Genomic DNA, 13,250 nt, shown 5'->3' on the forward strand with positions numbered 1-13,250 from the left:
AGGCACAAGCCGCTGCACCAGGTGAGAGGAGTGAGGCGCTGGAGGAGAGGGAAACTGAAGCGTCCAATGAAAGAGAGACCCCGGTATCCACAGAAGGTGGCGACGTGACAGAGAAGCCTGCAACCTCCCCACCAACAGACACAAACCAGTCACCCACACACAATGCATCGGAAGAATGAGCCCCCGATCACTGCTCCCCTCTAACGGAAGCAGCCTGTCGCTTTCCAGATGCCATGGAACTCAAAATCCCAGAATGCCCTGTCAGCAGGAACTTTGAAAGACATGATGGGACTTGTAGTTCTACAGCAAAAGGGGGTCCAAGGGTTGTCCAAGCCAGCTGTAAAGGTTTGTGGCCCCAGGTTTTCACACTATTTCCAACTTAACCCATAAACGGCCATCACTGACCGTATTGTGTAGAGAGATTTCTTTATGCCAGGGATGGGGAACCTTCGGCCCTCCAGCTGTTGTTGAGCTACACCTCCCAGCATGCCCTGCAACAGTTTTAGCATGGCCAAATAGCAAAATTGTAGCAGGGCATGCTGGGATGTGTAGTTCAACAGCTGGAGGGCTAGAAGGTTCCCCATCCCTGCTTTATGCACTCACTCTATCTGTATTTCACAGAAGTGGTAATGTATGCATTAATCTATATGAAGAGGTAGGTACACTTTATAGATACAGGGTCGCACACACAGGAACATCATATCTCAGCTCTTGTACGCTATGGCAGAGGGGGACACTGAGCTGTGTGTCTCATTACCATGGAAGTTCTATGGTACCGTGCAAAATAATCATTAATATCAGCCTGAAGAAACAAACTAAGGGAGACGGTAACCACCAAGCTTCTTTCTATAGCCCACCGTAGTGATTTTCATTTGTCGGTTAGCTGAATTTCTCAAATTTACTAATTCCCAATGGTCAGAGACGGATGTTTTCCTTGCTCCTCAGCCCTTCCCAAGTTTTCCATTTATCCTAACTTTATTTTGTAATCGTAAGAAAAATACATTCTTGATCCGCTGAGGTTCCTGCACGGCGTCCGCCAGCCCAGACAATGACGCTTAAACCAAGGAAGGTTGAAGTAAACAAGTGGGTTTTAGGTCACACAACTAAAAACATGTAAATCCCGAGTACAGGTTACGCAAATGTTTTTCTGTTAAATCCAGATGGACTGTGGTCAGTCTTCCAAGCTGCGTCCTGTTTATCGTCCCTGCTCCCAGTAACTGACGTGTGTGAAACCTGTCTCCACCAGCTCTGGATTATAATACCCGTTCCGTTTCAGACTGCTGTTCTTTTATTGCTTTTTGTGTCTCGTTCTGACAGTTTATATAATAAAATATTTTCTGACTTGAAAGATTTATTGGCTGAGCACACAGTGGATGTAGGGGTTATGTGAGCATGTTTAACCCTTCTGGCTGGCATTGCATACTGGGACTTGTAGTTCCAAACAGCACATAACTTCAGTGTAACAGAAAGAGAAGAGACACAATGGATATTGATGCTTGTAATGCCGGGAAGGGAGGAATTTTGGCTCAACATCTCTGGGCTCGCCTCTTTCTGCTCAACATTATTACCGAAACACAACCGTTATTAATTTAGGCAGTTCCTTGGGCTGCTCATTGGTGCGTTGATGTTTTAATGGAGGAACTGTTCTCCAATCTAGGAGTGTGAACTGCATAACGGATCTTTGGTAGGAACGAAGTAAAACTTTATCTTCGAAAGTATTCAAATCCGTGCTATAAAAATCAAATAAAAAAACATTGGTGAGTAGGGGCCAAATGTTTGCAATAAAAAGTACACATATATTTATTATTTTACATTATCTGCAGTCTGTTCCAGCTTCTGCATTCACCTCATAAGGGGTATGGGACATTGCGTCGACCTAATTTATCTTGACCATAATAGTCTACATAATGACCATATCTCTCTTTAAGGAACAATTAGTCCTGCTTGAATTCTGCATGAGCTATGAGCAGGGACCGACTGATGTGTTCACTAGGATTTCTCGACATTCAAAATACTGGCAACCATTGGCAGACAGTCATAGGGGGTATTCAATGCTGGGTCAGGTCACGGCTGTTGAGCTGGCCCGACAGCCGCGACCCTGTCCTGTTCTCGCTCTGCTTAACCGACAAATCGCAGGCAGGATTCAATGTCCCGCCTGCCGCGGGATGAGGAGGGGGCGTGGCCGGGAATCGGCGAGCTGCGCCCGGGACCTCATCAATTCCCGGAAGTTCTCGTCAGAACGAGCCCGACTGCAGCCATCTCCCCCCTGTCGGGAGATGGCTGCAGGAGATTGAATATCCCCCAAAATCCCTAAACTGTCAAAAAGTTGTCGATTTTTTTTTTTTTGTGTGCGTCTATATTGACATAGGTCAACATGGACAAGTGTACTGCATCCTCTCGCAGGGCTCGCTGCGCTCGTGATGCTTCGGGCACGGTGCCTTGCAGCGCTTGGCACACTATTAGAAGCCAATTCTATGCCATTTTGCCATTTGTAAGAAAAAATTCATGAAAAACGCTGGTCAACTTTTTGACATGCTGACATATTAAATGTCGGTATTTTGATGGTCTGTATTTTGACTGTTGTTAAATTGACTGCATCCCCAGCTGACCACAGATCAAAGTTACAGGGCCTACACACGGAGCGATATGTGCCAGCAATCTGGGCGATGCTAGATCGCTCCGCATACAGTGCTGTACCAGCGATGTGTGCTGAGTGATCTGACTAGATTTATTCTGCATGCAATCTACACGGGCGATAGCAACAAGCATCGTCATCTCTATGGGCCCCTACACACTGAGCGATTTTGGGTCATTTTCTAATTGATGTAGTCAGATCGCTTAGAAAATGACCCAAAATCGCTGTGTGTGTAGGCCTACATACAGAGCAATTTACCATGGATGTTCTGGTCAGTAGATCGAACATTTCTAGAACCCTTAAGTGACACCGAAACACACAGATTCGGTTAGTACATACCTGCTGGTCTTGCATGTCATAGCCCGATCTCCTGCAATTAAGCGAAGGGTTTACTCTCATATCTCCGGTTCACAATAACAAGATTTCTGGATTTATTATCAGTAGGTAAAACACAACAGTCTGTAGCTTTGCTGTTGTTTTCTGTAGTTAATCTAGGACAATGTGTGATAAATGCTGCCAATAAAGGGATGTAAAGTACTAGAGTATGATGCTGCCAAGTGCCCAAATAATTATCTGCATAATGTTATGTGCTGCAGCAGAGATACAGCCCAAACCGTGGAACATTGCAGTGTGAGTAAAGTCCGTGTCACCCTGGTAACTGCGAGTTAGAGTAGATGAGCATCAGGCTGCGGAGCTCTGTGCGCTGGGTCTAGTACTGAGGACAGAGTACGTGTGTATATATAATAACCAGCGTCTGCCTCCCACCTCCTCACTACATCCCCACAGACTCACGTTGTAGAGTAGATGAGTGTCGGGCTGCGGAGCTCTGTGCGCTGGGTCTAGTACTGAGGACAGAGCACGTGTGTATATATAATAACCAGCGTCTGCCTCCCACCTCACTACATCCCCACAGACTCACGTTGTAGAGTAGATGAGTGTCGGGCTGCGGAGCTCTGTGCGCTGGGTCTAGTACTGAGGACAGAGTACGTGTGTATATATAATAACCAGCGTCTGCCTCCCACCTCACTACATCCCCACAGACTCACGTTGTAGAGTAGATGAGTATCGGGCTGCGGAGCTCTGTGCGCTGGGTCTAGTACTGAGGACAGAGTACGTGTGTATATATAATAACCAGCGTCTGCCTCCCACCTCACTACATCCCCACAGACTCACGTTGTAGAGTAGATGAGTGTCGGGCTGCGGAGCTCTGTGCGCTGGGTCTAGTACTGAGGACAGAGTACGTGTGTATATATAATAACCAGCGTCTGCCTCCCACCTCACTACATCCCCACAGACTCACGTTGTAGAGTAGATGAGTGTCGGGCTGCGGAGCTCTGTGCGCTGGGTCTAGTACTGAGGACAGAGTACGTGTGTGTATATATATATATATATATATAATAACCAGCACCTGCCTCCCACCTCACTACATCCCCACAGACTCACGTTGTAGAGTAGATGAGTGTCGGGCTGCGGAGCTCTGTGCGCTGGGTCTAGTACTGAGGACAGAGCACGTGGGTATATACAGCCCAAACTGTGGAACATTGCAGTGTGAGTAAAGTCCGTGTCACCCTGGTAACTGCGAGTTAGAGTAGATGAGCATCAGGCTGCGGAGCTCTGTGCGCTGGGTCTAGTACTGAGGACAGAGTACGTGTGTATATATAATAACCAGCGTCTGCCTCCCACCTCCTCACTACATCCCCACAGACTCACGTTGTAGAGTAGATGAGTGTCGGGCTGCGGAGCTCTGTGCGCTGGGTCTAGTACTGAGGACAGAGCACGTGTGTATATATAATAACCAGCGTCTGCCTCCCACCTCACTACATCCCCACAGACTCACGTTGTAGAGTAGATGAGTGTCGGGCTGCGGAGCTCTGTGCGCTGGGTCTAGTACTGAGGACAGAGTACGTGTGTATATATAATAACCAGCGTCTGCCTCCCACCTCACTACATCCCCACAGACTCACGTTGTAGAGTAGATGAGTATCGGGCTGCGGAGCTCTGTGCGCTGGGTCTAGTACTGAGGACAGAGTACGTGTGTATATATAATAACCAGCGTCTGCCTCCCACCTCACTACATCCCCACAGACTCACGTTGTAGAGTAGATGAGTGTCGGGCTGCGGAGCTCTGTGCGCTGGGTCTAGTACTGAGGACAGAGTACGTGTGTATATATAATAACCAGCGTCTGCCTCCCACCTCACTACATCCCCACAGACTCACGTTGTAGAGTAGATGAGTGTCGGGCTGCGGAGCTCTGTGCGCTGGGTCTAGTACTGAGGACAGAGCACGTGGGTATATATAATAACCAGCGTCTGCCTCCCACCTCAATACATCCCCACAGACTCACGTTGTAGAGTAGATGAGTGTCGGGCTGCGGAGCTCTGTGCGCTGGGTCTAGTACTGAGGACAGAGCACGTGGGTATATATAATAACCAGCGTCTGCCTCCCACCTCACTACATCCCCACAGACTCACGTTGTAGAGTAGATGAGGGTCGGGCTGCGGAGCTCTGTGCGCTGGGTCTAGTACTGAGGACAGAGTATGTGTGTATATAATAACCAGCTTCTGCCTCCCACCTCACTACATCCCCACAGACTCACGTTGTAGATGAGCATCGGGCTGCGGAGCTCTGTGCGCTGGGTCTAGTACTGAGGACAGAGTACGTGTATATATATATATATATAATAACCAGCATCTGCCTCCCACCTCATTACATCCCCACAGACTCACGTTGTAGAGTAGATGAGTGTCGGGCTGCGGAGCTCTGTGCGCTGGGTCTAGTACTGAGGACAGAGTAGGTGTATATATAATAACCAGCGTCTGCCTCCCACCTCACTACATCCCCACAGACTCACGTTGTAGAGTAGATGAGCATCGGGCTGCGGAGCTCTGTGCGCTGGGTCTAGTACTGAGGACAGAGTATGTGTATATATATAATAACCAGCGTCTGCCTCCCACCTCACTACATCCCCACAGACTCACGTTGTAGAGTAGATGAGTGTCGGGCTGCGGAGCTCTGTGCGCTGGGTCTAGTACTGAGGACAGAGTATGTGTATATATATAATAACCAGCGTCTGCCTCCCACCTCACTACATCCCCACAGACTCACGTTGTAGAGTAGATGAGTATCGGGCTGCGGAGCTCTGTGCGCTGGGTCTAGTACTGAGGACAGAGTACGTCCTTCTGCCGAAGCCCAGAGACTGCACCACCGCTGTTCTCTCTAGGTTAAAGAGCTTATACGCGTCTTCTCTTTCCTTCTGTTTCACATCTGCGGCAAGAGAGATAATAATCTGGTATTATTGCACTTCATTATCATTCATGAACCACAGTCCAATCAAACTGCAGGAGTAAATGTACTAAAGGTTCAAAAATAATTTTGTAAAGTGATGTTGCCCATAGAAATGATACACGGTATCTGGTTGCTATGGGCAATATCACCTCTGTTATTTTTTTAGAACCTTTATTAAATTTACCCCTGATACAGTCATAAGGACAACAATATTAATATTGGCATGCCCTACCAGCTTATTGGTGGGAAGGTTCGCTGGGACTTATACCGTAACAATAGCAGGAGAACCACAGGTGTACCAGACCCGCTGCACTGAAGGGAAGGTGGTGTCTAGATCAGGTATGGCCAAACGATGGCCCTCCAGCTGTTGGGAAACTACAAGTCCCATCATGCCTTGCCACAGTTTTGCTATGAGGGATTGCTAAAACTATGGCATGCTGGGATGTATAGTTTCACAACAGCTGCAGGGCCACAGTTTTGCCATGCCTGGTCTAGATCCACATGATCAAAAAGGACCTTGCCCCGCCCCTTACCCAAACCCTCCCCTCCCCACTTGGACCTAGCACAGTGATGGCTAACCTTGACACTCCAGCTGTGGTTGAACTACACATCCCAGCATGCCCTGCTACAGTTTTGCTATATGGCCATGACAAAACTGATGCAGGGCATGCTGGGATGTGTAGTTCAACAAAAGCTGGAGTGTCAAGGTTAGCCATCACTGACTTATCATCTGCCCTAAGGGGAGGTAAGGGGTGGCTCAGCGTACTCACCAGAATTGACAGTCACATGACTATGAGGCTGCCGATGAAGCCACCAGGAGCATAAGAGTCACTGGTGGGTCACCAGTGATGATAACAACATTCTATCATGTTGACATTTCATCAATGTCAAAATCATCGACATTCTCATGTTGACGTTACGACTGTTGACATTCCACACCCAATAAAACCAATTCTGCCATTCATATTAGTGACAAGAATCCTACTTTGTGTTAAATATGTTTTGTTCGACTTTTCTCTCTGTGGTTCTAAAAGGATACCGGATTTGCAGAGCATTTTGGCAATGCTGTTATTGCGCAGAGCACCCTCAGTGTTCCCCCGTGACGGGCAGGGACTGTACACTGGGCTAATACAGAGAGGCAGATGTAAATTCCTGTGCCACACAAGGTTAAACAACACAAACCAGCTCCAGCGATTCAACACGTTCATTGTAATTGTGCAGATCCAGCATGATGCGTCTGGGCTGTGTCCAGGGGAGCCGAGAGAGGGGGGGAGCGGGTACTAATTACCCGGGCCCACACTTGCTGAAGGGGCCCCACAGGGGCCCTGGTATGACCCCTCCCTTCCCCCTCCATCCCTCCCAGGTAGCAACAGTAGCACACACTTCTACAGCATGTGCTGTGCTGACAGCAGTCTCAGCATGAGTGTCTCACTGACAGCGTGAGAGGTCATGTTGAGCCTGCAGTCAGCACAGCACATGCTGTAGGTGTGTGCTGCTTCTGAGATTACAGTTTTTAGAGTTTTCTTTCACCCTCCTCTAAACATTTTGGGGGCGTGGCCTAAGTGTGGGAGGTTCCCACAACACACACTTAGGCCACGCCCCCAAATGTTTACCGGGGCCCGGCATTCCTCTCGGCTGCCCTGGCTGTGTCACCGACTTCACAAAACTGCAGCAATGGCAGAAAAATGTCAATCAAGAGCAGGGAATCTGCTTCAGTTCAGGGCTCGAGTGGGTTTCATCTCGCTGTGCAGATTTACATCTAGCAAAAACCTTTTCCTTTCAGTGTAGCTGGAAATGGAGAGATGATGGGGCACTTACGTTGGCGATCGAGAATCTGTACTGAAGGGAGGTGGTGTATGACGTACGGGCGGTAACCTACGTCCTGCTCCAGCGGGTTATGGAATAAGTCTGCACAGACAGATAGAGGAAAGGCTTCAGGGTAAAATGCAAAGAGAATGCACAAAGATTTATAATGGGAATCTTCTTATTACAGGTCTATTCATCAAGAACAAGTGACATCACTGAGGCATTAAGGGGGAGATGTACTAAGCATTGGCAAGTGATGTCATCTGCATTTCCAGAGCAGGCATGGGCACGCCTGCGTTCTCAGGGGCCCGCCCAGCGTTTTTATGGGCCCGCCCACCGTTTTCATGGACACGACCATAAAACGCAGGGTGGACCCCTGCAACCGCTGGGGATGGGGCCGAATTTGGACCTGTGTCAACAGGTCTGAATCGCCCTAAAGTACCAGCCAATCAGATCCTAACTGCCATATATATGACAGTTAAGATCTGATTGATACTTAATCACTTTCAACTTTATCACTCTCCGTGGCTTAGTACAGTGGTTCCCCAAACTGTGTGCAGTGGCACCCTGGGGTGCCTCGGGTTGGTGGTCCAGAACCAATGCAAATTATTAATGATCATTGTAATAGGCCAGTGGTTCCCAAACTGTGCACACAGGGGTAGATGTATGAAGCAGTGATAAGGGAGGAGAAGTGATAAAGTGCCTGGTGCATTATCACCGGCCAATCAGCTCCTGCCTGTTAAGTTACAGGCTGGGTTTAAAAAGGAAAAGTTAGAAGCTGATTGGCCGGTGATAAAGTACCAGGCACTTTATCACTGCTTCATACATCTACCCCTGTGTGCCGTGGCATCCTGGGGTGCCTTGGGGGACTTGCAGGGGTGCCCTGGGTTGGTGGTCCAGGACCAAATCAAGGGGCAGATTTATTAAGCTCGGTGAAGTAATAAACTGTCTGGTTTTTATCACCGGCCAATCAGCTCCTACCTGTGAAGTTACAGGCTTTGTTTGAAAAATGACAGGTAGGAACTGATTGGCCGGTGATAAAAACCAGACACTTTATCACTTCACAGAGCTTAATAAATCTACCCCGAAGTTGTTTATGGCCAAATTAATAGGCAAATTGTAGAGGAATAGAAGTGAATCATGTCCATTACATATAACTGACCGTAAGGTTGAGATATAAACACAATTTATTTAAAAAAATTCTGACTTTTTCAATGCAAAACTTTAAGTGGCGCCATGAAAAAAAAAAATCTCATTCTCTGGGGGTGCCGTGATTAAAGAACAGTTGACTTAGACCAGTGATTTTCAACCTTTTTAGCTTGCGGCACACTAAATAAGATTTTAAAATTCCCAAGGCACACCATGAGATCCCCACAGGGCAAAACACATTGGCCCCCACAGGAAAAAAAAAATACATTGGACCTTTACATGAAAAGAAGAGACCAGTAAATAACTGTTGAACTGGTGGTGGCTGTAAAATGGGTTGGGCATCTCTAGATCTGGGGGCACACCTGAGAACAGCTCAAGGCACACTAGTGTGCCACGGCACAGGGGTTGAAAAACACTGACTTAAATGGTATTGAAGAATGAAGCGGGTACAAAGCTATGGGGGGGGGGGGGTTGTTAAAACATCTAAATGCAGAAGGAACAACTGAACATGAATGTTAGGCATTACTATAAATAAACTACAGATGTGTCCAAATCTATCCTCCATGCAAGTCGCGTTATACATAACGTGTGATCTCTGTGGGCGTCTTTTCTACAACTTTTTCCACCCCATTAAGCTAATCAGCAAAATTAAGTGAATAGAACGCACAAGCAGCTTCTGCTGATTAAAAAAAATGGGGGTTATTCAGACCTGATCACACAGCTGTAAATTCACAGCCTGACCAATTATCGAATGACTGCACATGCATACGGTTCCTAATACGCATGCGCAAGGCCATCCTACGGTAATTTCCTGCATCTTTATTTATGTTCATACGCAAGTTGATTGACAGGAAGTTTGTGCGCGTCACAGACTGCACACACTGGGGAAATCTGGTGAGTGAGTTGTGAATGGATTTGCAGCTACTCACTGGCCTGGGATATTTTTGCAGGCCTTTTGCTCTGGCGAGGCAGTGGCTATCTGTTCACAGGGCTCTGCAAATTAGATCTGGTGTGAATAACCCCCGATATGTTACAGTGTTTTCCTGGAAAACATTATAACATGGGATTTTGATATAGGAATTGCACATGTAATTATTTTTAATCAGCAGAAGCTGCTTGTGTGTCCTATTCGCTCTATTTTGCAAGTTTCAAGTTACAAAAAAAAAGACAACCATGCTATCGAGTGACAGCATAGCATGACTAAAAGGGCGAGATGTACAAGGACACATCTGTAACATATAGAAATAAAAGCCACCTGGGCCATAACCATGTGATTTACAGCAATACCAGGAAGGTGTCTTACTCTCGCGGGAGTCTGGAAGGAGTTTCCTATACAGTCCAGGATAGAAAGCAAGAAGGCACTCAAATCCTAGACATGATTCCAGTAGTCCAGGCATGTCCAACCTTGGCCCTCCAGCTGTTGGGAAACTACACATCCCAGCATGCCTTGCAATAGTTTTAGCATTCCCTAATAGCAAAACTGTGGCACGGCATGATGGAACTTGCAGTTTCACAACAGCTGGAGGGCCAAGGTTGGACATGCCTGCAGTAGACTAAGTAATGTGAGAAATTGGCGCTCTCGGCAGGATCACGTCTTTAGTTTATCAGTAGATTTATTAGATAGACGACTACAGGGTAGGCTGGTGAAAGAGCTCAATGGTTACTAAGACTACGGAGGTTAATCATTCCCTTCAGTTCCTTCACAGTCTCCTGCAACTTTGTGAGATGATTGCCATTCAGCATCAGGGTATGCAATGAGGTTAAATGCTTAAGGGAACCTGTAATTAAGAAACATGCAGAGATTACCAGTAGCAGTTATAACAGTCTATTGGTCGCTAAAGAGTGAAACTAAGAAATGTAAGACGAGTCAGAAGGATGTTCTCCACATATTGTAACAAGGAATCACATACACTGGATAAGATGAAATCTTGGTCTTTATTTTGTAGCAGGTTAACAGCATACCAGGGAATCAGCCTTCGTCAAGCACGGTTACTGCATTGCAGCATACAGGTGTCACAGCATAGTACAAACTCCTCACAGTGTTCCAGTGGTCCCTACCATAGCCCACATCCCTTGCCTATCATCTGTGCAGCTGTACCACCATCAGGAGCCCTGACCCTCTGCCCTGGAAACACTTATATCAGGAAAGAACAGGTGCTGTTAATCAGCCCAACCCTGATCACATCAGTTTTCCTGCTGCTGTTGCTCTAAAACCAGGACTGGATCCTCCATATTACATTCATGTGTAGGTATGCTGTCCCTGCCACAATGCCACAATATATAGTCCAAGCTAAGCTCCCCTATCCAGGAAATACAGGTCCATATGGACACAGCAGTGGAATGCAGAGGTCCATTTACTATTGCTTAAATACACTGTACTGGGGGGGGTTGGGTAGGGACATTCAGACCTGATCGCTGCTCTGTGAATTTGCAGAGCCCTGCGAGTAGATAGCCGTCACCCAGTGAAATCCCGCCACGTGCAAGTCTTTGAATGATTTGCATGTGTAGAACTGACCCCTCCACACACTGCGACAGGCTGATCGAAGCCGGTGCTGGCCATCCCTAAAAGCATTGTTTTCCACATTCCCAGAAAAGGACGGTGGCCACGCACAAATTGTGAGAGGATTGCAATTAGATTATCGCTGATTTTTGTTGTTGTTTGTCCTCGCACAAATGCTTGCGCAGACTTTGAATAGCAGCGATCGGGTCTGAATTAGTCCCTTGATGAACTTTCATGCCATTGGTTTTATATCTAGCTGCTATTTGTATGTGGTCCTTAGGAAGCGGCTGCTCCTTGTTATTGGGATAATATTTGCCAGTTTGGGATGACCTCATATAAAACAAAGTGAAAGCGTAATGCAGCAGCAATCGCCAACACATCTCTTATATATTTAGCCAGATCTGTCACTCAACCCCTGTGGAGAACGTTCCTGTGTAAAACAGTTTCACTTTCATGTGTCTGACGTTCCACCCTCTTGACATCACCTCCCCCCGCCCAGCCAGGGCTACAGTACACGCCCACCATCCACCATTACTCCACAGCCACCATTCACCATTACTCCTGCACATCCCTACCCTCTGCCAGGACCCCCGCGACCCCCCTCCCGCGATTCGCGGGACCCCCCGCGACCCCCCCCCTCCCGCGATTTGCGGGACCCCCCCGCGACCCCCCTCCCGCCATTCGCGGGACCCCTCGCTACCCCCCCTTCCGCCATTCGCGGGACCCCCGCGACCCCCCCTCCCGCGAATCACGGGACCCCCGCGACCCCCCTCCCGCGATTCGCGGGACCCCCGTGACCCCCCCTCCCGCGATTTGCGGAACCCCCGTGACCCCCCCTCCCGCGATTCGCGGGACCCCCGCGAGCCCCCCTCCCGCGAATCGCGGGACCCCCGCTTTCCCCCCTCCCGCGATTCGCGGGACCCCCGCTTTCCCCCCTCCCGCGAATCGCGGGACCCCCGCGACCCCCCTCCCGCGATTCGCGGGACCGCCGCGACCCCCCCTCCCGCGATTCACGGGACCCCCGCGACCCCCCCTCCCGCGATTCACGGGACCCCCGCGACCCCCCCTCCCGCCATTCGCGGGACCCCGCACCCCCCCCCCCCCCCCCCGCTTTCCACCCTCCCGCGAGTCGCGGGACCCCCGCGACCCCCCCCCCGTGATTCGCGGGGACCCCGCGAACCCCCCCTCCCGCGATTCGCGGGACCCCCGCGACCACCCCGGTATCCGGACTATTGTTAGACAGCACTTACATCGACAGCCATTACATCGACACCATTAGTTTGACAGCTCAATAGGTCGACATGGTTTTAGGTCGACATACCATTAGGTCCACATGTCATTATGTTGACACTGCCATTAGATCGACAGTGTCTATGTCGACAGTCAAAAGGTCGACATGGGTTTTTTCAATGTTTATTGAGCCGACATGTGCCGACAGGCGGTATTTCATGCCCTACTATCCACACTAGGGCGTGGTGGGAGAATAAAATAGTGTGCCGAGCGCGGCGAGGCACCGTGCCCGAAGCATAGCGAGCGGCTGCGGTACACTTCAAACTGTGTCCATGTCGACTGTGTCGACATTTCGGCCAAAAAACAGTGAAAAAACCCATGTCGACCCTTTGACTGTCGACATAGACTCTGTCGACCTAATGGCAGTGTCGACCTAAAAACATGTCGACCTAATGAGCTGTCGACATAATGACATGTCGACCTAATGGTATGTCGACCTAAAACCATGTCGACCTATTGAGCTGTCGAACTAATGGTGTCGATGTAATGGCTGTCGATGTAAGTGCTGTCTAATATCCGTCCCAGACCCGACCACCCCCTCCCGCGATTCGCTGGATCTCCGCGACCACCCCCTCCCGCGAAAC

General features: G+C 48.9%; 2 protein-coding genes across 5 annotated transcripts in view; one reads left to right on the plus strand and one right to left on the minus strand.

Moving 5' to 3' along the window:
* The window catches only part of ANKMY2 (ankyrin repeat and MYND domain containing 2), a 28,792-nt gene extending 27,444 nt beyond the window's left edge, over nt 1–1,348 (plus strand). Inside the window, exon 10 of the mRNA XM_083186779.1 lies at nt 1–1,348. Coding sequence (XP_083042905.1) covers nt 1–179 — 179 coding nt within the window. The 3' untranslated portion in view covers nt 180–1,348.
* Nucleotides 649–13,250, minus strand: part of LRRC72 (leucine rich repeat containing 72) — a 27,975-nt gene continuing 15,373 nt past the window's right edge. For 2 of the 4 annotated variants that reach the window (XM_083186781.1, XM_083186780.1), the window contains exons 5-9: nt 10,541–10,654; nt 7,740–7,829; nt 5,742–5,900; nt 2,975–3,005; nt 649–1,730 (exon numbers count right to left, since the gene is read on the minus strand). In XM_083186781.1, coding sequence (XP_083042907.1) covers nt 1,565–1,730; nt 2,975–3,005; nt 5,742–5,900; nt 7,740–7,829; nt 10,541–10,654 — 560 coding nt within the window. In that variant the 3' untranslated portion in view covers nt 649–1,564. The remainder of the gene's footprint in view (nt 1,731–2,974; nt 3,006–5,741; nt 5,901–7,739; nt 7,830–10,540; nt 10,655–13,250) is intronic. The other 2 variants (XM_083186784.1, XM_083186785.1) reach the window with 2 other exon arrangements.

Source organism: Crinia signifera, chromosome 5 (genome assembly GCF_055691185.1).
Source record: "Crinia signifera chromosome 5, ASM5569118v1, whole genome shotgun sequence".
Lineage (NCBI taxonomy): Eukaryota > Metazoa > Chordata > Amphibia > Anura > Myobatrachidae > Crinia > Crinia signifera.